The sequence below is a fragment of the Ceratosolen solmsi genome, unplaced genomic scaffold (assembly GCF_000503995.2).
Source record: "Ceratosolen solmsi marchali unplaced genomic scaffold, CerSol_1.0 scaffold27, whole genome shotgun sequence".
NCBI classification, from domain to species: Eukaryota; Metazoa; Arthropoda; class Insecta; order Hymenoptera; family Agaonidae; genus Ceratosolen; species Ceratosolen solmsi.
The window spans coordinates 5995099-6020834 of record NW_011948426.1 but is presented as its reverse complement, the minus strand read 5'-3'; the positions used below and the strand labels follow the sequence as shown (position 1 = coordinate 6020834).

At 22.3% G+C, this 25736-nt stretch overlaps 1 protein-coding gene across 3 annotated transcripts in view; it reads left to right on the top strand.

The window, feature by feature from the left end:
• Window positions 1-25391, top strand: part of LOC105363278 (RNA pseudouridylate synthase domain-containing protein 2) — a 102363-nt gene extending 76972 nt beyond the window's left edge. For 2 of the 3 annotated variants that reach the window (XM_011500937.1, XM_011500939.1), the window contains 5 exons: window positions 3926-4148; window positions 14845-14932; window positions 22581-22757; window positions 23785-24285; window positions 24628-25391. In XM_011500937.1, the coding sequence (XP_011499239.1) occupies window positions 3926-4148; window positions 14845-14932; window positions 22581-22757; window positions 23785-24285; window positions 24628-24930 (1292 nt within the window). In that variant the 3' untranslated portion in view covers window positions 24931-25391. The remainder of the gene's footprint in view (window positions 1-3925; window positions 4149-14844; window positions 14933-22580; window positions 22758-23784; window positions 24286-24627) is intronic. The other variant, XM_011500938.1, reaches the window with a different exon arrangement.
• The last annotated feature ends 345 nt before the right edge of the window (window positions 25392-25736 follow it).

The following is a 25736-nucleotide window of genomic DNA, read 5'->3' as shown; positions in this document are numbered from 1 at the left end:
ATTTTGCATTTGATTGTAGAATTTTATGATTAAAAATGAAATTTAAATAAAAATTAATCGAAGCAATTGCTGTACTTAATTAACTCTGAGGTAAATCTATTTTTGTCACTACACGCATAAAAAACACAAATTTGTTTTAAATTTGCTTTCTATTGCATTACTCTTTTGATTTTGAAATTGTTAGATTTTTAAATCAACTATTAATTATAATTTTCTAAATTAAAAAAAAATAATGACTTCTATAATATATTTAAAACATTTTAATTATATAATACTAAAGAATTCTATATAAAAATTAATAAGTTTATAAGAAAATACGGATGATTCTGTGTAATTTAATGTCCTCTAATTGTAATCATTATTTAGTGTAAAGCTATATATATATATATATATATATATATATATATAATATAAAACTATATACTCTTAGATATATTTATATTTGTTTCATTTTATCTATATCATAAATAATACTTCGAATGAAATCATTCCATAATAACATAGAAAAAAACATGTGAAATGAAAGGAAAAATTAGACCATTAATGAGAAAAGTAACAAGAAAGTAAAGAATTTTAAAAAACAAGTCGTACAAGCGATACTGTATTGATTCCATGTGCTGATTGGTATATTCAGTGATATACTTTTTTTAATACTTTATAACATTTTTTATTTATCAATAATTTTAAAATAAAATTATACTTAATTAATATTATTAATCATATTGTTTAAAATATTTTTTATATTACAAACAAATATTTTCATTAAAGTAAATGAAAAAAGTCTTATCTGAAAATAAATACAATGCAATGCGAATATTTAATCATATTTGTATCTCGAATCTTTATTTTTAGATATATTTCCTTATTTGTTTATAATTCGTACAGGAATCTTATTTTATATTAATTAATTATAAGAACAAAACACGAAAATTTCTTAGTATAAAAATTTCTTATTTATATGTGACATATATTTAACATAAACATAATTATGATAATTTAAATTATTTGTCGTATTAAAAATATATTAAGCCGTTTTGTAAGTTTTCAATGTGATTTTTATATATTAAAATATAATATTAAGTTATAAAGTCATCAATTCTAATTTTTAGTAATTGTTTAAATATGAAATATGTTTTTCCTATAAATTTATTCAACTGACTTCTAAGAAAGTAAAAAATGTTAATATTCTAAAAAAAAGCAATTATAATTACTAAATAACTGTGTATTTAAAAGCATGAATAATAAAATAACGTGGCTAAAATGTTTACAAGATAAACGCTTCCACATATAAATTTATAATTATAAGAGCCATACAAGCCCAACCTGATTACACTCCATCTTATAGTTACTATTTATTCATTATTGTATTTTTCCTTAACTAATGTCACATTCTATGAAAAATTTTAAAATACTATAATTAAAAATGTAATGAGGTATCAAATAATATATAGATAAATATCTTTGAATAATTGCTACGTATAACTAAATATGAAATTTTAAAGAAACCAAATGATATTATTCGTATATTAATTAATAAATATTTAATTCTCTTATTTTAACCAAAAATAGTAAGACATTTTAGAAAAGTATATTTTCTTTTTTATTATTTGGAATATTATCTTCCATGTGGTTTATGTTCCATAATCAAATTATGTCATTCATTCGCAAACGATAAAAATACATAGTGACAATTCATAACTTTTTCGATGTTTACGATACTCTTAATTACAATAAATTCAATATAAATCTTTTAATAACTTCGATATTATTGTTCGATAATTTTTCTTTATTAAAATATATGATTTATTTAAGTACATGCTATATCAAAATTATTAGGTTGGCTAATAATATAAAGAGAATTTAATTTAAAAATGGAATTAATTTTAAATATGATAAAAATATTTATAAAAATCATTTTGCAGAGTTTACACCAATGATATATTGAGTACAATATTGTGCTTAATATCATTCAATTTAAAAAATTCATTTTGTAAATATATTCTAAATAATTTATTTATATTTTTATTTATAATATCGATTTTCTTAGTCAAACTATTCAATTTAATTGAAGTAATTTTGATTGAAAATATGAAAATGAATAGATCAGAAATTTAAATACTTCATTTATAGCAGCTGAAAATATAAAAATGTTGAATATTTAAATAATAAATTATTCTTATAACATTACATTTTATTTTAAAGCAATGTAATTCGTTCATACAGATAAATTTAGTAGTAAATGATCACATTATTCAGTAACAATTGATTCTTTGAATTCCGAAATAATATACCTGAATTTTAATTATTAAAAAATATTTTATATTAAGTTTTAAAATATATGATATTTTAATGAAATCTAATTTAATATTGAAAATCAAATTTTTATAATTTATCATAGCTCAATATTTTATTTTGAGTATAGAATACTTAAAACACTCAAACAACCAATCATTTTGAATAATTTGATTTTTTTGATATTGTAATGGAATGAATTTTATCAACATCTATTCCAGATACCCAAAATTGTTCAAATAATTATTTTCCTACACATTAAAAATAAAAATTAAATTATAAAAAAATAAAAAATTACCAAACTATATTTTTAACGGTGCATAATAATAAATTATAAAATATACTATATTTGATTCTTACAACAACCAAATAACAACAAAAATTAAATAATTAAAAAATTGATATTAATTTTAAATAATTTTATATGCATATTTATTACATAATTATAATTTATATATTTCTAAATTTAATAAGTTATTTAACATTTCAATTATTTTATTAATTCTATTTATCTGATATTTATTTTTTATCATGTAAAAAATGTTCACATATAATAAATCTTAAGACTTCGTCTTTTTATATAGAAGCTAGTCTTTAGTTTATGAAAGTATTTCAAAAGAACATGATGTTGAATAATTTCATTAAAAATATAATTTTATTAATGGAAAATGGAATTGTAGGTTTAAAAGTTAAAATGATTTAAATAGCAGACATTGAAATTTTTAACTTTAACTTTACCCATTTATTTCCATATTTTCAATTATGTTCATTCGACTTGTAAAGTAGCAATATGAATCGATAATATTTGTTAACTGCTTCTTAGCAATAAACTCTTCTTCTTCGTATGATTTGTATTTATATTTATACATTCGTATATTTGGGTTTTATAGTTTATTATTCATCTTTATCAGCGTGTATATACATAAAGTATATTAATAAAAGAAAATGGTAAATAATAACTTCACTTGAGGTTTACCGACTTCTGTTGGTATATATCTTGCATCATGATTTATTCTTGAAGATATTTAAATAGAAATAAAATGAATGGAAACCCTTATCATTTCGTCACACATTTGTATATGTACTTGACTTTTATATATTGAAATTCAGTTCCAATATGCCAAAAATAAGTGATTATTATGTAAATGCGAACGCGAACACATTTCTGAATAATTTAAATCATTTACTTTCAGCATGTATATAAAGCTTTTTTAATTTCACGAATTTATCCCCCCCCCCTCTGTGAGTGAGTGAGTGTGAGCGTGAGTGTGGGAAAAATATTAAGTATTTTAATAGATTAATGTAGTATAACAGATCAATAAGAATCATTTTGTCTGATTCATAACTTTAAGTAAAAATTTGGTATTAATTTTATAATAATATTGGCTGATCCGTTTTTTTTTGTTCACTCAATTAAATAATCACTCTTCATTCAAGATTCATTCATTGACGATAATACTAAATTTTCCTAAAAATATCATCACTTTTCTAAAGAGAATGAAAATCTGTATTATTCTGAGCTGTAAAAAAAATTAGATATGCAATTGATAAATAATATATATAATTAAAGAATCTTTAAATATGGAAGTTGAAATTAATGTAATGAATACAGTAAAATCGTCGATTTTTACAGGATTGCGCAAAGTTTATCCATACTACTTTACATTTACAACATTTACGAAAGGTCGTTGGGTTGGAGAGAAGATTCTTGAAGTATTTGCACGCGAATTCCGTGCACATCCAGCTGAGGAATACGAAAGATGTATACGCGCCGGTACCCTTACTGTTAACTACCAGAAGGTTGATGTCGATTACAGATTACGACATAATGATCTTCTTGCTAATGTCGTTCACAGGTAAATCAAACATTTCTTTAGTCCTTTTTCAAATATAATAGCATACGTATTTGTACTATTTATTTTAACATTATTATAAATAACTTTAATGTTTAATTTGAACAATCAAATTTAAATCATTCTGCTTGAATAATAGACTACGACGTTTAGCAAATTTAGCTAAACGTGTTCAACAAGAGAATCATATTATTTATATATATAAATCAGATACTGTTTGTAAAGATGCGTTACGAGTAATAAAAACTTCAATATTTAAAATAAATATTGATTATAAAAATATGAGAATTTATTCAATAAAACTAGAATAAGGAGAGAATATTGAAACTGAAACTATAAATAAGCAAAAAAAAATAGATATACACATGAAAGTAATTGTGGATAATTATAATCAATAAGCAATAGCTAACTAAAATTGATTAAAACGCAAACTAAAAAATAGGCATTTTATTAATTAATTATCTGTATTTCCTCATAGTTTGAGTTTTAAAAATATCTGAATATATTATAAAACAAACGATGCATTCATCTCTAAAATAACGGGCACTCTCACACACACACGCACACGCACACGCACATCTATGTATATATATATTTTTTTTAATTTATAATTAGTTTTGAAAAAACCAATTTATTTGATATTGATTATTTCTACAGATATTTATTTCTTTTTATATATTTGTTTTAATTATTCTACATACGCATACAAATTCATTTCAAGTATTTATTAAAAAATATATGAGCTCCAGAATGAAATAAACTTATATTAGAAATAATTCAATTTTATTGTCAATTTATATAAGAGATTCACGATATATTTAATGATATATATATATTCATCAACAAAAATAAATTTATACGGCACATTTCCCCAAGCATCGATTCACAGAAATTCATCGTAGCAGGATTAGCCTGATTCAGTCAAGTTTTTTCTTCTTGCGTAAGGAAAATAGAAAACTTAGAAGTCCAAAAGAAGTCAGTCTTAATTACATGAGAAAAGAGAAAAACACTAGCCATTAATTGCTATTGCTTATAACATCAACTTCACAACACGATAAGAACAATTATACAAAATAATTATAGAAAAAAAGGCATGAGAAATATATTTTTATAACTGAACTATAATTTACTAGTAAGAAAAAATAACGTTCTATACTTTTCCCCTCTTTATTTCAATATGTCTGTGCGTGTGTGTGTGTGCGTGTGTGTTTGTGTGTATACGTAAAATATATAAAATATATAAAATATGTGTATATATAGCGATTTTTCGTTCAAAAATGAATGAGGGGATAGCAAAACGGAAAGACAAAGCAATTCTGTGAACACATGCTTGGTAGGTCTAGGCCGTCTAGCTTTTATCGTTCATAAATAGTATAGTAAAAGACGATTTATCCTTGGCATGAATTACATCGCAAAATTTATTCCTGTGTGGTCTTTACATCTTTTTCATTTCTTCATACTTTCATCCATTCTCAAATTCCACTATTATCTATGTTTTTCTCTTTTTGTCATTCTCCATATTTTTATCTCTTCATTATTGTCCAGTAGCCGTGTCAAATATATAACATATTTCAAAGAGCCTTGAGCTAAGACTTACAGATTCAATCGAAATTAAATTTACTTTTAACTGTTATTTGCTTCTTGTCCATGCTGTCTTTATTATTTTTCAATCATATCCTTTCTGATTTATTATCAATTAATAAAATAAAAAGGAAAATATGCTTGTATTTTATTAATTAGCACATAAATACTTTTTAAAAATATTATTTTGTATTTTTAAAAATAAGTAATACGTATTATATTTATATATTATACGTTGAAACATAATATGCTTTATATATTTTTTAATTCATTATATAAAGATAATTTTTATGGATTCATTTTTTAGCAAAATTTTTATTGCAATTTTAATTATGTACAAAATTACATACATACTTTAGATTAAATAATGTATCTTATTAATTTTAATTATTTTTATTCCATATTGTATTAAAAATATGTATTTTAAAAAGTATATTAATTATACTCATTTATAATACGTATGAGAAATAATATTTCTTGTAAATTTTAATAGTATAAGAATAGCAATTTTAATAAAATAAAATTTTATTTTTCATATGGATATTTTATTTCCATAAACTTTTCCTATATCTTTAATATGTTATATATACAAATTTTTTAAAATATTTATTAGGAAAATATTATTCTTTTTGAAATTATTGTAACAGAAGAAAATAATAATGTTACCATATTTTGGTTTATATAAATCATATTATTACAAATCTATATCCAAGAGTATATATTATACTTTCTGAAAAAATTATAAGTAACGTGCTAAAAATGAAAAAGTAATATGTAAAATATTTCGGGTTAATTGTCTTTTTTATTACATATATATTAATATATATATTTCATATAGTTGAATTATTTTTATATAAATTTAAAAAATTGTTTAAAAAATATTAATTGATCTTTCATTAATTTATTATGAATAAGAATCTTTATTCGAATAACTTTTGATACAAAAATAAATGAGTTTTTATTTTTATAAATATTTTTTATTTTTCCATAAATAAGTGAAGCAAATACCTGCTTTGCTACAGCTTTTACTCACATTGTAAAATAGACATATTTCATAATAATTCATCTTTTCACCAATTTCAAAAAAAGCATATACTACATATCAATTCTAACAGAACAGAAAATAAAAAGATACTCCAAAACGTCGCCATCAACTAGAAAGTAAGTCTGGCTGATTGTAAGCTACCTGTTTGTATCTCTATCTCTATCTCCTTCTCTCTCTCTCTCTCTCTCTCTCTCTCTCTCTCTCTTTCACACACACACACACTCACACAGACTCACACACACACACACACACACACAGACACACATATATATATATATATATATATATACACACGCACGTACACTCTCATTGCACTAATACTATAATGATTATATAATTTATACTTCTATGAGCCTACGCATTTGGTTTAATTTGATTACATCTGAAATGGTGCAACAAAAAGTTCACAAAATTTTCATCAGGTATTTTGTTCCAATAACTAATAGTAAAGAAAATGTCTTCTTATTTTAAATAATATAAAGATAATTTCATTAAAAAATTTTTAAAGCATTGTACACTTCTTGTATTATAATACATTGCATATTATAATATTCCAATGTAAAGTGTTACCTTTTACTTGAGAATTTAATATTTTATTTTTTATAAAAAATTTTTATTATACAAGTATTTTATAAAGAAAATAATATCTTTATACATATACGACGTATTTTTTATTAATGTTACTTTCTGTGTTTAATGGTTTATTTTCCCATTTTTTGTTTAGTTTTTTAATTTTATATAATATATTTAAATGTTCTTAACGATAAAATTTACTATTGAAATTCATTTATCAATTTTACTGAAAATCATTTTTTTGCTCGATATAAAATTTTAATAACGGTTTTAACTTTAGTTCTTACTTTTTATTTAACAAGTTCAAAGTGTTGCTTTACTTTGAATTAAATTTTAAACCAAGTAAAAGACTTAATAAAATATTCAATTTTTTTACTTTTTTATAATATAATAGCGTTATTTTTTTTCATTTATTCTTGTAATTTTTAATCATAGTTAAAATAATTAATTTGTAATGGTTTATAAAAGTTAATAATAGTTTCAGTATATTATGCATAATGTACTGAAACTAATATTAACTTTTGTGTGTGTGTGTGTGTTCTGAAAAAAATTTTTAACAAAAAATTTTTTAAAAAATATGAAAGATGGGAAATTTTTTTAATTTATAACATAAAGATGTACATGTTCTTATATTATTATCTCCTATAGATTATTTAAATGGTGAAATTGAAAACAATTTTTAACTTTAAAATTGACACCAAAAGTTAAGTAGTAAATTATTAATAATGTATTTTTGGTTGATAATAATACGCATTATTTTTTTGTTTTCGATGAAAGAATAAAAAATATATTTAAATTTAAAGTGCCGATTCATATTTTAACATAATAGTTTGAAATGCATTAAAATCAATTCAAATTATCACAGTAGAGATAAAAATAAACATAAATTCAATTTCAACGTTATCTTTGTATTGCATTATATTTTTAAACACGAGTCAATTATATAAGTCTACAATTCTATAAATATATACAATATTCACATTAAAGTAATTTACTGCAATAAAAATTGTACAAAATAATACATATTATCTTATTATCATTCAAATGGTTAAAAAATTTGTATCTTAATTTCTTTATGAATTAATAATTTAGCTATAAAAATATTATGCAGAACGAAATAGGAAAAGTAATACGAAATTTTTTTAATTACATATAGAATCGGGATGAAAAAATCGTCATATTTTGCCTAAATTTTTTTGTCAATATGATAAGTGCATGTGAGCTCTTGTGAAGGTAAAATTTGACGTAATCTGCGTAGTTATAATTGCTGCCAAGTAGGTTGAACAGTGTCGGTTTACTGTTTTAGTTTTCAAGTAGATAGTTACGTACAAAATAGTATGTATTTTTCATTCAATTCAAAAATATATCAATATAAGCTGTTTTAGAAAACAATTTCATATTATTAAATTTGGAACTACCATGTTATCATAATAAATAGACAGAGTAAAATATTATTAATTTCAATATTTTTTATAGTAAAATTATATTTATATAAAAAATTATGTTATTTATAAAAGTCTTTACGCTAATTCGTTTATTTTAAATATCATTACAAATGTATTTTCAGTATTATTAGATATATTTACAATTATTATTATAAAAAAAATTATATTTGTTTATATCCATAGAAATATTGACAAATAGTATTAATATAATAATTATTAATATTGATTTGTTTAGCTTCTTTTACAGCATAATCACAATTATATTTATATACTTTTTGGAGTTAAAAGAAATAGAATTAGAGAATGGTTTTTAATAATAAAAGAAATTAAAGAAAGATATTTATCAAAAATATAAAAGTAATATATCCTATAATTTAAATCCTTAGGTAATAACTTCAATCTATAAAATTAGTTCTGGTTTATTCACTTATTTTTATAAAAATATTGATGACTAATCTACAACGTTCTTATAACATTGAATAATATTTTCTTTCTCAATTTCTAAGCCATAACAATTGTTATAATAATGGGAAAAATAATTGAAAAATTTTATTTTTATATATTGTTTTATTTATATTAAATACCTATATTATTTAGTTTTGTAATTATAAAATGAATATAATATTTGTAAATATCTCAATTTCTTAATAAGATAAAAAATAACAATCATAATATTAAAGTTTATTTTTATATCAATCACGAATTTAATGTTATTGAAACTTTTTGTTACAAGAATAAATATCTGTATTTTTCATGCATAAAAATAAATGATTTTTAATTGGCAATATTCGATAGGTTTAATTGATAGATGTCACTAAATAATAAAGAGCATCAAGTTATAACAAGAATTTTACTTAATTAACTATATAATTGATTATCAATTTACAATGTACAAGTTAAACATTATATCACTAAATTAATGTAAATTTGGTAAACTATCTTTTCATATGGTCAACATCAAAGACCTGTAACGGCGTTATAAATTCTCGAAATGTTATTCCGTATATGTGCGCGTAGCTGACTGTTTACCTACCTGCATGTATGACTGTATGAGGATTTGTGTCTGTTTGATATGCGTGCGTGCGTGTGTATTTATATATACGTATATATGATTTGGTTTTATACGATTATATTATACTTATGCATGTAACGCTCTAATCTTCCCAAATCAGAGAAAGATCGATAATATTGTATGTATATCAGAGTATTATATAATTGCATTATAATATATTTATAATATATATAATTGTAATTTATGAAAATAGAAATGAACTGAAAAAAGTATGTTGATGTGTACATATATCTGTATGTACTTCTATCGTACTTTTTCAAGTGAGAGTCTTTTGATGAATAGATGTATTCCGTAATGCGTTTCAATAGAGATAAGAATTGAAATCGGTCTCAAGTCTTCTTTGATGTTAATATTATCATCTTATAAAAATCTTAATTTACCACATGTAATCACATACTGTTTTATTACAATTTTAATGAGATACTGTTAAAAATGTAAACTTTAACTCTCGTTTATTTTTATAGTCTTTGAAATTCTACATAATAAATATTAAATCTAATATAAAAATATGAATATTGCAAAAAAAATCTTTTTGTAATAGAAACTAAGTAATATCTTTCTCTGTTCGATTTAAGATCTCTATTTTAATATGAACACAATTATAGCATCCTTTTATATATTGAGTTAATGAAATCAGTTTAAAAAATAGTTAAATAAAATTAATTTACTTACAATATGGATTAATAGTAAAATACAAAGAGATTCTAGGGAAAAGGAAAGTTTTGTACTATTGAGATATAAATCTCCTGACGTTTAAGTCGACCACACCTACTAATTAGGTTATTATAGGCAATTTGCGCCACAAGAGACGATATACCTCATATGCCAGTCTTCTGTATTTCATCATTAACACGAATACTGTGAAAAGCCAAACCACACCCAGTAAATATCGCTTACCTAAAGATGATACACAATTCTAATTCAAAGGGTAACTCACATATAAGAAAAAAAAACCTGTTACCCTGTATTCGCGTCTTTCTTTTTTCAAATAATTGCATTTGTATATATTAATTTGTAATACACTAAATTGATATTACGTATATAATTCTATATATATATATATATATATCCACAAAATCTTATTACAAAATTAAAAAGAAAATATCTTAAGAAGAATTATTATAATATAAATATTTCATTAATTAATAGCTGTGAGCATATTTAACGCAATTAATCGAATCAAGCATAATCATACCTTTGAATCTATACTTTATATGAAAATCATAGATTTTGTACAAATAATTATAAATCTATAGGTTTTCTTATATAATTCTAAAATGAAATAAATAATTTTTATTTTTTATTATATTACGAATTTAAAGCATAAGCATATAAAATATACTTTTATGCTTGCATCAATTTACATTAAAATCGCTACATGCGTGTGTTACCACAGGTATACCAAAGAAAATATATGTGAAGCTGGATTTTGCAGAAATTAATTGTTTCATCAAACATTCCGTTCTAATTTTCGTATATTAACGTTAATAAAATTATACTTGCGGGAACTATTTTCAATCATCGTTCATTCCCGTGTACATTGCAAATCCGCAAATTCGAGAGAATGCTTTTAGAGTCAGGATATTCAGTATTAGGAAATTGAGTTACGCTTTTCTCTATCTCTATAAAGTTCTTAATTTTTTTTCGTAGATCGTTAAGTCCTATTATTTTTTTAACCTAAAAAATTTAAATAAAAAGCTCAGAATCTACAAAAAAATATTTTTTTTAATTGAAGTAAATCTTTTTTTTTAATTTGTATAACAATTATATCTAGCATGTGATTTCATATTGTAATAATTTCAAAATCTTTCATGCTTTGTTATTTGTCATTTTATTCATATTTATTTTATTGTTATAATATAATTTACATACTCTTTATTATTAACATATCCTTAATCTTAAAATTTTCGTAGTAAATATTTTATTTAACTTAATTGTTTCCAAATGTGTACTTTAATATAATTTTATAAACATGAATTTAATAATATAAGTTAAAACTTTTTTAAAATATAGAATTATTAAAAATATTATTATATTCAAATAATTCTTATTAATTGATTTTAACAAATTGAGTAATGATATTAATATATGGTCTATATCCAATTTAGAATATCTTGGAAACTTTTTTTTTAGAATATAATAACTGCATATTGTACATACATAATAATAATAATAATTTATGTTTGCTAAATGAATTCACTTATACATTTAAATGTATAAAAAAATGTACAATAATGTTTTAAGGTAATTTAAAAGTTTTTGCTCTATAACAATACAATTTTTTTGCATTGTTTAACAAATTTAAAAATGTTTAAAACTTATATTCAATTAAGTATTAAAATTGAAATATTCATATTTTTCAAAAACATTATAAATAGAAATACCTCCGCTTATCCCTAAATAATTAATTTTTAAAATAGATTCTAAATACCTACCGTATTTAATTATATAACCATTTTAAAGCGTACCATACGTACTTAACTTTAAGTTATTTTAAAACCAGAAAATAGATTTTCGTGTACCACTCATCTGTCATCGAGATTGATATTCTTGAATCTTAACATTCCCAACGTTTGGTAAGATTAAAAAGTTAAGTTAAAATAATTTGTTATATAGCAGAGATATTACAATTTTTATATGAAATTTTTTAAAAATTGAATTTGATTTCATAGAATGTATTATCAAATAAAATATACTTTATTATTACATTAATAGCAAATGTTCCAAAAATTAAATAATCAGAAAATATTATTTTTCGTGATTTTAACGTATTCGCATAAAATTGTTATTTATTTAATTTATGATTTGTTTTTATTGTGTTATTAAAAAATGTCACATTATAACAATTGATAATAATATTTAAACTAATAAATATTAATTTATCATAACAAATTGACTGATATTTGTCTATGTGAGTAAAACAATACTTTATTAAAAATGAAAACACTTAAAATTAGATATATTTAAAAAAGTTTAAAATAATCAAATTATACGATTTCAAGATAAAATTAAATATGTTATGCATTTAAGGAATAAAAGGCTAAACTGAAAATAAAATAACAGCCGAAATATTTATATATGTTTAATTTTTGTTGTAAATGGGTATTCATTAAGCATCTACATCACTGCCTCTAAATCAAAATTTGTTTACATGCTGAACTGAATATGCTTTCTCCCTTTTCGTTTATAAATTAATACAGTTATTGAATCAATGCTGTTAACGCATGAATACGCTAAATGAAATAGCTTAAAATCAATATTAGCCAATATTAGTTTTACAAACCATTACAAATATAATACACTTCTGTCTGCCGTTATCAAATTAATATTACCACTATTATTAGGCCACGACATTACACTACATTATAGTTTAAATTTTATTAGTTGATCAATCATTTTTGAAACTATGATTCCATACTGTAGACCCGTTCATCACTGTAGATCGTTCATTCAAAACATTAAACACATACTCAAAGTTACGTCTAACGTATATGATATATTTATTATAAATATTATGTATCTTTATAATCATTATAATTATGATAAAATATTTTTCTTTAGCTTGCATTAAACATTAATTATGTACTTTAATATCATATCATATTCATTTATTTAAATGAAAATTTTATATATGACATAAAAAAGAGATGCAATTTTCATAAAAATTTTTTAGGTATAATTAGGGCAAAACGTATTTAAATGCCCAATTGGCATATATACAAATTTTATAATTGAAAACTGTTGCTACATAATTATATAATCAATTCTATTAATGCACCATTTTGTATAAGAAGTTTATTATAATGTATATCAATAGTATTACAAAACATGAATATACATAAATATATCTACTTTCATCACATAATGTTGAAAGATCTAATTGTATATTTATTAATGACATGTGCAACTTAAAACATAATTAAGCCAATTTTAACAGTAACCTGTTATTTAGGTATAAAGCAAAAATATATTTTATCATTTTAACATCATATTCTATTATTCTTGTATTTTAACTCCAAATAAATTAAATCTTAAGTCTCAAACTTCAATAATACTAATCTCACAAATGTAAAACAATTTATAATTTCTCCTTATAATACTTGCAAAAAGTATACTCTTAACTCTTAAGAATATTTATGGAGTTCAAAATAAGGATTATCAAACAATTTGATAAAATACAAAATTTGAAACATTCACAGCAAATGCATAAGTATAGGATAATGCATATGCGTATAATGAAGAAAATACATATTTAAAATAGCGATAAAGATTGTCAATATAATATGAAAAATTTATTATATTATTATTTTTAAAACATTTTACTAAAATGAAATCTATTCTATTTTATTTTTATATTTATATAATATATTTGTTATTTCAATTTTTGATATTTTTAAGAAATGCCTATTTAATTATAGAGATATGTATATGTTTTTTGCCTATTATATTTTTGACTAACCTTAGTAAATATTAAATGAGCTTAAAATATTAAATATTAAAGATATTAAAAGACTTATTATTTTAATATTTAATTATATTATTTTAATGTTTATGATATTAAAACAAATAATAGATGGACGAATAAATTGTGTATTCTGCATAGTCAATATTAGGAGATACTTATAACGTCTGTCAATATTTCAATTTTAATTTTATTTAAAATTTTGCTAAAAATAAATTTATGATTAAAATGAGTCGAAATAATTGATATAAATCATTCTTCCTATGTAAAATCGTGACAATTTTTATTAAAAGAGCAAAATATAAGAATTCTTATATCATAATAAGCAGAAGTATAATTTAACTTTTAATATTAAATTATTGTAAGGAAATATAATTTCTACCTATTTTTATATTTGTCTAATTAAGCTATTTTCTTCCTTTATGTACACGTATACGTATAAAACTAAAAAGGAAAGTTAAGAAAATTTAGCGAAGGATTAAAAAAGCCATGTTAAACTGGTGGTGATTGGTGTGTTGCAGACACGAGGTGCCAGTCACCTCGGAGCCGATCACGGTGATACACATGGACGAGGACGTCGTCGTGGTCAACAAGCCCGCCTCCATCCCTGTAAGTGGTGTACTGCTAGGACTGTACTGCCAAATCTTACTAATTGTCATTATACTTGTACTTTCTGCCTCTCTCTCTCTCTCTCTCTCTCTCTCTCTCTCTCTCTATCATTACTGTTTTAATTATTATATGCTATTATTGTTGTGGTTGCTGCTGCTATTGTTATTACGGTTGTTACTGTTGCTATATCTACCTTCTGATTATTCATATTTTTTCAAGTACACATAAAGTTTAATATACAATTTATTTTTACAATACCTTATATATGGTTCTGCATTACATATTATTTAAAGTATTTACAGTATCCGATTAAATTAAGTACTAATGAAATAGACGTGAAAAAAGTAAATGGTTTTGTAATTTGATACATGTGTAAATTCGATTTTTAATAATTTATAATTTCTATTCTATTGAAAAAGTAGTCGGGTTTACTTCACCGGGAATTTACTCCGAGAGTTTTCGTGTATTTTTTTGTAGATTATTTCGTCCCAAGTATACCTATCGAGACTATTAATACTTTTTCTTTTGAATCATACTCATATCATAATCGTAGCATGAAATCAGATATCTACGTTACATCTCATAAAGCATTTAAAATAAATATTATCAATTATTTGGTCGTATAAAATAACAAATAAATTGTTTAACTTATAAAAATTAAGGATTAAAATTTCGATACTAAATATTCTCAATTAAATTTCAATCTTACCTTATAAAATATATATGTAAAGTATTGTTTAAGTAAATATATAATTAAATGTTTTTAATAATCGAATAAGATATATTATTCATTGGAAACAAAAGGAATTATATAAAAATAATTATTCATTTTTATATATTAATGATAATTGATATATATGAGTATTAACCATATTCATTAAATACATAAATCAAAAGTATTTCATTTTTAATTAAAATTTCGGGATTTAACAACAAACAATAATGTAAAAAGTTAGTAGTACTTTAAAGAAAAAATTTTAAATGAGTGCTATTTGTAAAGTCTAGGTTGCATATATTTAAATATTTTAATTATTTAACTATAAAAATTTTCTAAAGGAATTAATTATCGTTATAAAATGTTAATCTATACAAATATATTATAAAGCATAATTTCATCTGGAATATTTTTTTTCTTTACTTTTATAAATTATATTTGTTATTGCATTAATTACTAATTAAAATTATAACATGTGTTCGTTATTTATTTATCTAGTTTTTATATAACAAGATATATATAACTTTCTAAAATATATATTAAAAAAATCGATTGATCAACAATTTATTGACTTAAACATTAAATAAAAAGGTATAAAGGTTTAGTTAAAAACTTATCGTGATTATAAATTAAATATACATGAATTTCATAAAAATTTATCGATAATTATTTAGGTATAAATATTTTGTATTATTGTATATAAGAAAAGATGAACATTAAATGATAAATGCAAATTACTGAAATAAACTAAGTTAATATGTTATTAAAATCTTAATTAATATTTTTTATATTGATAAGGAATGCGAATTTAATATTTCAGAATAAAGTCTTGAATTATTATTCAATTGATAAAGATGCAAAAATTAACTTATACATTTAAGAATATTCTTTGTTTCAACATAAATTAAATAAATAATATTTAATTATATTCGAATAGATAATTTCTTATAGATTCATTGTTATATTTTATTGATAATTTCACATTAATTTATTTTGAAAAAATATGGAATTTTTATAATTCTTGAAGATCAGAAAATCTATATCTAGAATTAATAAATTAACTGAAATATTATTGCTGTACTTTAGTAAGATACTAATTTCACACATAAGCATTAGTATTATAAATTTTAATTTATGTGTTAATTAATTATTAATAATTAATAATGACAATAATGTTAATAGTAATTTGAAAGCTTTCACTTGCGAGTACAAATATAAAATACTTTATATAATTGGGGTGCGAATTACATAGGTGAACTGCTAACTCCTTAAATAGAGTCGATTTCATTTATTTTCTTAATTTGAAGGAGAAGAATCCCACGTCAATGCTTGTCTCGGTATGATATCGGAGAATACGTATTCTAGTTGATGGCTAGTCGCTATCGTACTTCATTAATTATCTTTCATGCTTGATATGACGAAGTGTTTTACGAAGTGGCCTGAAACTTCATTATTTTGTCGATTTCGAATCCTTTCCCAACATTATTACTTACCGATTTGACTTCATTCGTCGACCTTCACTCTATCAGAACCTTGCTTACACATTTTCTTTGCTTTAACTACTAATATAATTCTGAACCAAATTTAATTCGTTCCTATACTCTATACCGGGTAAATATGAATCGTGCGTCATGCATTTGGATTAATTTTTCCGCGGTCTGACAACTACAAATACCAAAAATATTGACTAATATACTTGATTACTAAATATATTGTAAAAGTCCAGGTGAGTGCGATATTGTAGATAAAATATTCTTACTGAATATCATTTTTTTATTCTACAAGGATATACGTCCATCTTGGGCAAAAGAATGTTACACATATTTAAGATAAGAAAATTAATAAAAGCAGTAGAATTGAAATTTGTTAATCTAGAGAAGACTCGATACTTGTTAGCTAAAAAGAAAATATTTAGTTGACTTTTTTTTTAGTTACTTTTTTATGTTTCATCTTTTATAATTCTGGGACCTTTAGAAAATTTCGTATAGCTACATCTTAATGCATACATATTAGAAGAAAAGAACCATCTATACTAATAAAGCCTTACGATATATATTATCAAATGGATTATAAAACAAACTTAAATATATGATCAAATACGATAATACGTATTTAATATTACTTGTCACACTTGTTTATTAATAATAAAAATTACTTGATATATTCTATAAAGTGGATGAATAAAAACTTATTAACATAATTTAATCATACAGATCATCTAAAATTAAAGCGTTCTTTAAATAATATGTTTATGTATGAATAATTGTCAGCACAAATATATTATATAAATAATGGTTTATCCCAATTTAGAATGTATATAATTTTTTACCCGTAATTAAAAATATTGTAGTTTTAATTTAGATATTATAAAATTTTATAAATTATATTCCTTGCATATTATATTGATCTTGTTGCTTCGATTACTTATATTTAATCAACAAAACTATAATAGTAATCTCATTAAATATTGTATGCTAAATTTTTCATTCAACTTCTTGTAATTTTTCATATTTTATTATTATTAATACATAATACTTAACCATTATTTTTATAATCATGATAATATATCGTTTTTCTTTTTAGAAAAGTTCTTTAGTGAAAACATTTTGAAGCTTTATTGCAGTATATGTAAACATTAATAAATAACATTTTATGAATCACGGAAATTAATATATATTATTTATACGTAATATGATTATTTATCAGTTTTCATAACATAGTCAACTTTACATGTTATTTACGTAATCTGTGTAAATTACATACATTTATTTCAGTTATCACATTATAGTCAGATTGAAGTATTTTATTGCAAAAAGAAAAAAAATCCTATAAAATTGAACTTGAAATAATTTTGGGAAAAATTGAAACCATATAAAAACAAATATATTTACTCCTTATAATAAAAATATTATAAAATTCATAAATACGACTATTTTAAATCATATAGATAAATGTCAATAAATACTAATTATAATTCTAAACTTAACTATATTTACATTGATGAAAAAGAATATATATTATTATAATGCATCTAAAGAACATCTAAAGAAATGTAAAATATTTTTAAATAAATATAAATTAGACGATACGTTCTTAAAAATAAGATAATCTTAAAAATAAGATTTTTTAAAAATAATATTTTCAAAATCCATTTGGAAAATGATATAGAAATTATGTAATATCATGTAATCGAAATCCATATATTGGAACTATACATTATTTTCGTTATATACACTTTAGGTCATAGTGATGGACATCTTCATTCATCTTACGTTAAGCAAGTCCTAGTCACAATGGACTAAAAATATTTTTACGAGAATTGAAGAGAAAACTGAGAAGTGGGAGAAATGAGTTCAAAGAAGAAAGACAAGTGCCAGATTTATCTGATTTCGAGGGAGAACTGCACGGAAGTCAAACGCGCTGACATGACTTTTTTCGCAAGTCGTTTACGTTCTGGCAGATAGTTTAATGCGTGTTTTTGAAGCTTCTCTTTAAAGTCGTGTTAATCTTCCAAAATTTGTCTCTTTTTCAAATACTTTCCAATGAACGCTGATTTTTAAAAACGCTGCTGTAATTCATTTTAAAAATTATTTTCGTATTATTAAATGAATAATTTAAAATATATATGTAGCTTAGAGGTCTTTTTGAAATATATTTTTAAAAAAATTATTTTCTAAGAAAATGTACATACATATATATATATATATATATATATATATATATGTATGTTTTCATTTAATATTAAAAAATCAATATTTATTATCCAGTTATTATGAAATAAAAAAACAAACCCGACAATTTACTGCTTTTTAAATAATAATGTTAATTATGAACAATATTAATATTATATAAATATTATTATATAAAATAATTAGTTTATAATTATTTCAATAATGTTACTTACATTATTAATAATTGATCATATCTCATATAATTTAGAATTCCAATAAATTCAATAAAATCAATTCATAAATATTACACAGCTTAATTTTTAAACAATAAATCAAAGGAAAATTGTTAAATAGACTAATCCTTAAATTATAAGTATCAATGTCTTTTCAAAATATATGTAAACCAAACTAAAGAAACTTCCATTCCAGAAACAAACATCCATTCAAACATTTATTTTTAAAATGACTATTGATCATTACATTTACCTTTTTGTGATGATTAATATTTTTTATCGATTCAATATAACAACGTGAAATCAAAATAATAAACAACGCGACATAACGTAAATAGGCTTTATTTGATTGAATACACTTTTTCCGATATAAATACAATTCGAGAGTTCAACATATAATGTAAACATGGATTTCTTTAATATAATATATTCAAATAAACAATTATTAATATGAAAACTTATAATTCGTAGGTTTATTGCTTATTTGTACGTATTATGTAACAAAATTAATTTTAATCAATTCAATTATCTAGATTATATATTCTAATTCGAATTTATGACAAAATTTTAGTTAAATGGTAAACTTGGTAACTTGGCATATATAATTAAGAAAGCTGAATTTTTTAAAATATTTAGTATGCCTTATTTATATCTCTTGCATATTGAAATTGTTTTCAAAATAATATAACAAAGAATGAAAACAAATCATTTACATATAAATATGAATAATAAAAACATTGTTTTTTAAAAATAGATAATAAAGATTCAAAGCAATTTTCATAAAACGAATTTACAATAAAAAACCTGAATTATATTATTTAAAAACTAAAACTGTCATTATAATAATTTCATCTTTCATAATCTTTTTAAAAAGAAAAAAATTCAACATACAAGTATTTAATACACGTATGATGTTTAATAAAAAAATTAATATTTTTTAAAATTATTGTTAATAAAAAATAATTTATTTAAATGTATAGGAGAGGTCTAATAATAATTTGCATTCTTTCTATTAGCAAAAATAATTTCATTATACAATTTTAACAAAATATATTACTGATATATAGAAGATTTTAAATATAACTGAATACAAAATAAACAAAGAAAATTTATTATATTGAATATTTCATCTTTTTCGAAATTTCTAAGAAATAAAATAAATATATTATATTGTGAAAAATATATAAAGTTGTAGTTGTTTCCCTTGTACTACTGTAAAAATATTTTCCCTAAGACAAGTAAGATAAATCTATTAAAGTACTTTTATTCCAATCCCAAATTGTTACGCCTTATTATCATCTACCCCCTCCCTCCCTCCCTCACTCCCCATGAATCGAGTTCTAATTATTTAAATTAAAATAATCTGAATAATTTGCAACAACAAATATAAATACAAACAATAAATATGTAAATATTTCAAAAACAATTTCTTGTGATCACATTTTTACTAAAAAATAAATTTATGAATTTAAATGGCTAAGTTGTGAAATAGTATTCACATAAGTTTTTTCGGATTAATGACATATAAATAGTAGAATCCTCAGATTTATTTTATATTTAATTCACCTTTATTTTGACAATATTCTTTACAATATGTGTATAAACAATACATTATACACTGTCGTTTCTTATTTCATGTGTTGATCCAAATAGATATATTCATAAGAAATATGAGTAAAAACAATTTCATTAGTAAATAAAAAACAGAGACTCCATTTTATTTGATATAAATAATTTTTGAAGTTTTAACAGAAGTCTGAACTTTAATATTTTAGAATAATATTATTTTCATTATAAAAGTAAATTAACTAATTTTTTATATTAATACACAATTAAAATAGAATAAAAAATATCAATTCCGATATTATTAAAGAAATGGTATATTTAATTATAAATAGTATAATTTATTTATAAATACGAAAAGTAGTTGTCAATTTTATTAAAATTTAAAAATTTTAATAAAACAAATTTAGTATTAAATAATATAATATTGTACAACGTTAATTTCTTTGTGTGTATATTTTTTATAGTTAATTTTTTTAATATATGTGTGTAAAAGGAAATATTTTATTATCTGTTCCAAGTTCGTTAACATGAAAAATGGGCACCTAATTCAAGTAAATATATGCAATAGATTTGGAGGGTGAAAATACAAAATAATCGTTAAATACAGAAAATAGTTGTGTACATTTTATACAAGTTTTATATCAATATTAGTACTTCTTTTTTAACTGTTATTGAATAAAAAAGAATTCACTAGAAAGATATTTGTTTACGATGGTATAGTATGAACACATTAGCATTCTTAAATCACATAATTTTGATTGATTGAGGATAACTGTTAATTTTTTTGTATATATAAATATTTTTGTAATATATATATATATATATATATATATATATATATATATATATATATATATATAGGCGAAATATATATATGAAAGAAATTTTCTTTTGATCACTGTTTCTGTCCTCGTATATCCTAAAAAAATATCATAAATCTAATAACGGTGACAACAGCAACAACGATCATCAAAAATATGTTATGAATAAAAATAATAAAAAAACTTAATTAAATTTATAAATACAAATATTGAGCTATTTCATTGTTTTTTTTTGTACAAATACTATAAAAAAATTTTACTATTTTTCATTTCAACATGGGAATATTTCTTATCCCTTCATTATCACTTTTGCATATCTTATTTATATTCTTAAAACATATTTTTAACTCTAACATTTTACAAAATGCCTACATAATTTCATACCCTAAATGTTTGTAGTAATCTACCTTCATATTTCGTTAGGATTTTTAATTATAATTTAATAACATTGAATTTGAAATAGAAAAATTAAAAACACATTTTAATTTAATAAACAACAATTAATCAACTACATCCAAATAGAATTAAAATCACGTTATGGAATATTATTCTTAATTAATAAAGCAACTCTTTTTTAGTAATTAGTAAATTATGTAAAATTATATTGAAGACAATGTAAAGTAAATGTGGTCCATATTATAGGTTCATCCATGCGGTCGCTATCGTCATAACACTGTTGTGTTTATTTTGGCTAAGGAATACAACTTGAAAAACCTTCGGACGATACATAGGCTGGACAGATTGACCAGTGGTATTTTACTATTTGGCAGAACGCCCAAAAAAGCTCGGCAGATGGAGCATCAGATTAGAAATCGACAGGTTAGTGTTTATTTCAATTAAAACCTAAATATCGTTTATTATTTTTCATTAAAACCTTGCAATATATATTTAAAAGATAATGTCATGATAAAAGTGAAAAGTTATAAATTATTTCATATTCTATTTCAGATTAAACGATAAAATAATTTTATAAAATTATATTAAAAAGTGTAATTGTTAAATTTTTCTTATTAATATAATATATTATAATTAACTTATTTATTATGCGTAGTATTACTTAGCATATGAAATTGAATATTCAGTGAAAATATTATATATATTTTTGTTTTTTGATGCATAAAATCAAAACAATTAATTTTATTATAAAATTTCTTAAAAATTATATAAGTTATCTAATTAACATATATCAAAGTGGGCGCCATACTTTATGGGGTTAAACATTATAATTATAATGTGAGGTCAAGTTGATGAAAAAATACATTTAAATATTGATAACTGTTGGTTATTGAAATATGGTTTACTATAAAAATTGATGGAAATCAGTTATGGTTTCTCTCTTTTCTCTCAATTCTGTTTTTCTCTTTTTTAGCATTATAAAATTTGTTTATATTTTAACAGAAAATAATACAATAATATAGGTATCTTTATTTTTAAAAAATTGAAAAACTATTCACCTTATTATTTATAATAAATTAATTTGAATGTAATAAAAATTATTAATAATTAATCAAGAGTATTCGATGTGATTTTAGATTACATTTAAATTAATCACTATTAATTCAGATTAAAAATACACAATATATAGAAGTATACATCTCTTTTATATTTTTCTATCATACAGAACCATTTTGAAATCAATGTTTTCATTATTTAAAAAAAAAGTTATCCGTTAACTATTATTTAATATATATATAAATATATATATTGCACAAATAATACTACTAATTTCTTTCAATATTAAATTAGAAAAATATTAATAATCATCAATGAAAAACATTGATTTCAATTCGAAAGATGTATTCTTTTTCAAATATGTAAGCTAATGAGTCTTATACATCGAGTTTAGGTACATAAACAATACGTCTGCCGAGTTGAAGGTGAATTCCCAGAGGAAGAGATCATTTGTTCCGAAGCAATAGAAGTCGTATCCTACAAAATTGGTGTCTGCAAAATTTCAGACAAGGGAAAAGATTGCATAACTAAATTTAAACGATTGAGCTACAACGGAAAGTCGTCAGTGGTGTTGTGCAAACCGCAAACCGGACGTATGCACCAGATACGCGTACATCTCCAGTACCTTGGCTATCCAGTTGTCAACGATCCACTTTATAATCATGTGGTCTTTGGCCCACACAAGGGTAAGGGAGGTAATATTGGTAAAACCGACGAGGAACTTGTTAGCGATCTTATTAGTATTCACAATGCTGAAAATTGGCTCGGGATGGAAGGTGATTCGGAAATGAGTCTCTTTAAACCGAAACTGGACCTTGATGACAGAATTTCCAGTGATAAAGAAGGTTCACCCTCTTCGACGCCAAGTCTTTCGGAAGACGATCAGCAGTCTCAGGTAAAATGATAAATAATTTATCAATCCTTCCGTTTATTTGATATTTGTGTGAATATTTATTTGTTTATACACTCTAAATAATTAAATTAATTTGTTAAATTTTATCGATACCTGTTATATATTCACAGATATATATATATATATATATTAAATTATAAAATTTTTAGAAATAATATATACTTAGTTTCTATTTGTTAATTTATTTAACACTTAATAATTATTATCGAACAAAAGAAATTCAAATAAAATTTATTTAGAAACTACTATGAAAAAAAGAATCTTAATTCAAAATATATTGTAAAACTCGTTCTCTATAGTAAAATGGATATTTATGTATGCTTGCAGCAGCAACAGCAACAACAGCAGCAACAACAACAAGGGCATCAATCACAACCGCAAACGCAACTGTTAAAAGTGACTGTAGGTACGCAAACGGGATCGGAGCCTCCAGACTCGATATTTGCTAACGAAAAAGTTAGCATCGATCCCCACTGCTATGAGTGCAAAGTGAAGTACAGGGACCCAAAGCCCTCGGACCTCGTAATGTACTTACACGCGTGGCGCTATTGCGGTCCTGGATGGGAGTACGAAACACCCTTACCCACGTGGGCAGCCAGCGACTGGGCACCCACTGATGATCGATAGTCACTCACGACGAGATGTTCGTCTGGATGATAAACGCGTGCTCTCAGTTCCTTGGAGCGAAACCTTGCTCACATTGTTCATTTTTTTTTTTTTTTTTTTTTAATGTTTTATATTTAGCGAATTAATCCCTCAATGTTATTAGTTCCGAAAGGAAATATATTTCAAATTGTCATTTTCTTTTTCTATGAGCCGTTTTATACTTTGGAAATCTTTAAACAATTCTATTTTCTCGATCGTATACGTCAATGCAATATAAGCTTTTAGAATTGTTTGTTTTTATTATTTGTGTATTGCAGTACATCTCGTGTGCTGCATATCAGATTTGCTTGTAAAAGTTTTATTATACCTGTAACTTCTATAAATTGCAATTTGATAATACTAAAACCACCATGAGATGCGTCTTTATATTCAATGTTTTATTCTTTCTTTTATAAATATATTTTTATACAGATAAATGTGTAATGCGGGACATTGAAAATTAAAATTCATAATATGTATACAATAATGTAATACGATATCAATTTAAAACAATTTAAAATAAGTAACGTTATTAAATCAAATGATTTATTATGGATTATTAAAGCCAGCTTTTTTTAAACTTGACTTATCCTAAAAGTAGTTTTATTTATTTTACAATTATTGATAATTGTATTGTATTAACTGTCACATATTTAAGTAAATCGAGTTTTAAAAAACTGTGGTACAATAAATAAAAGAATCCATTTCGATTATAGTTTCAAACCATTCCAATAATCTACAATTTATTATTTTTTATAAGAAATTTTATTCAACAAACACTTTTCATT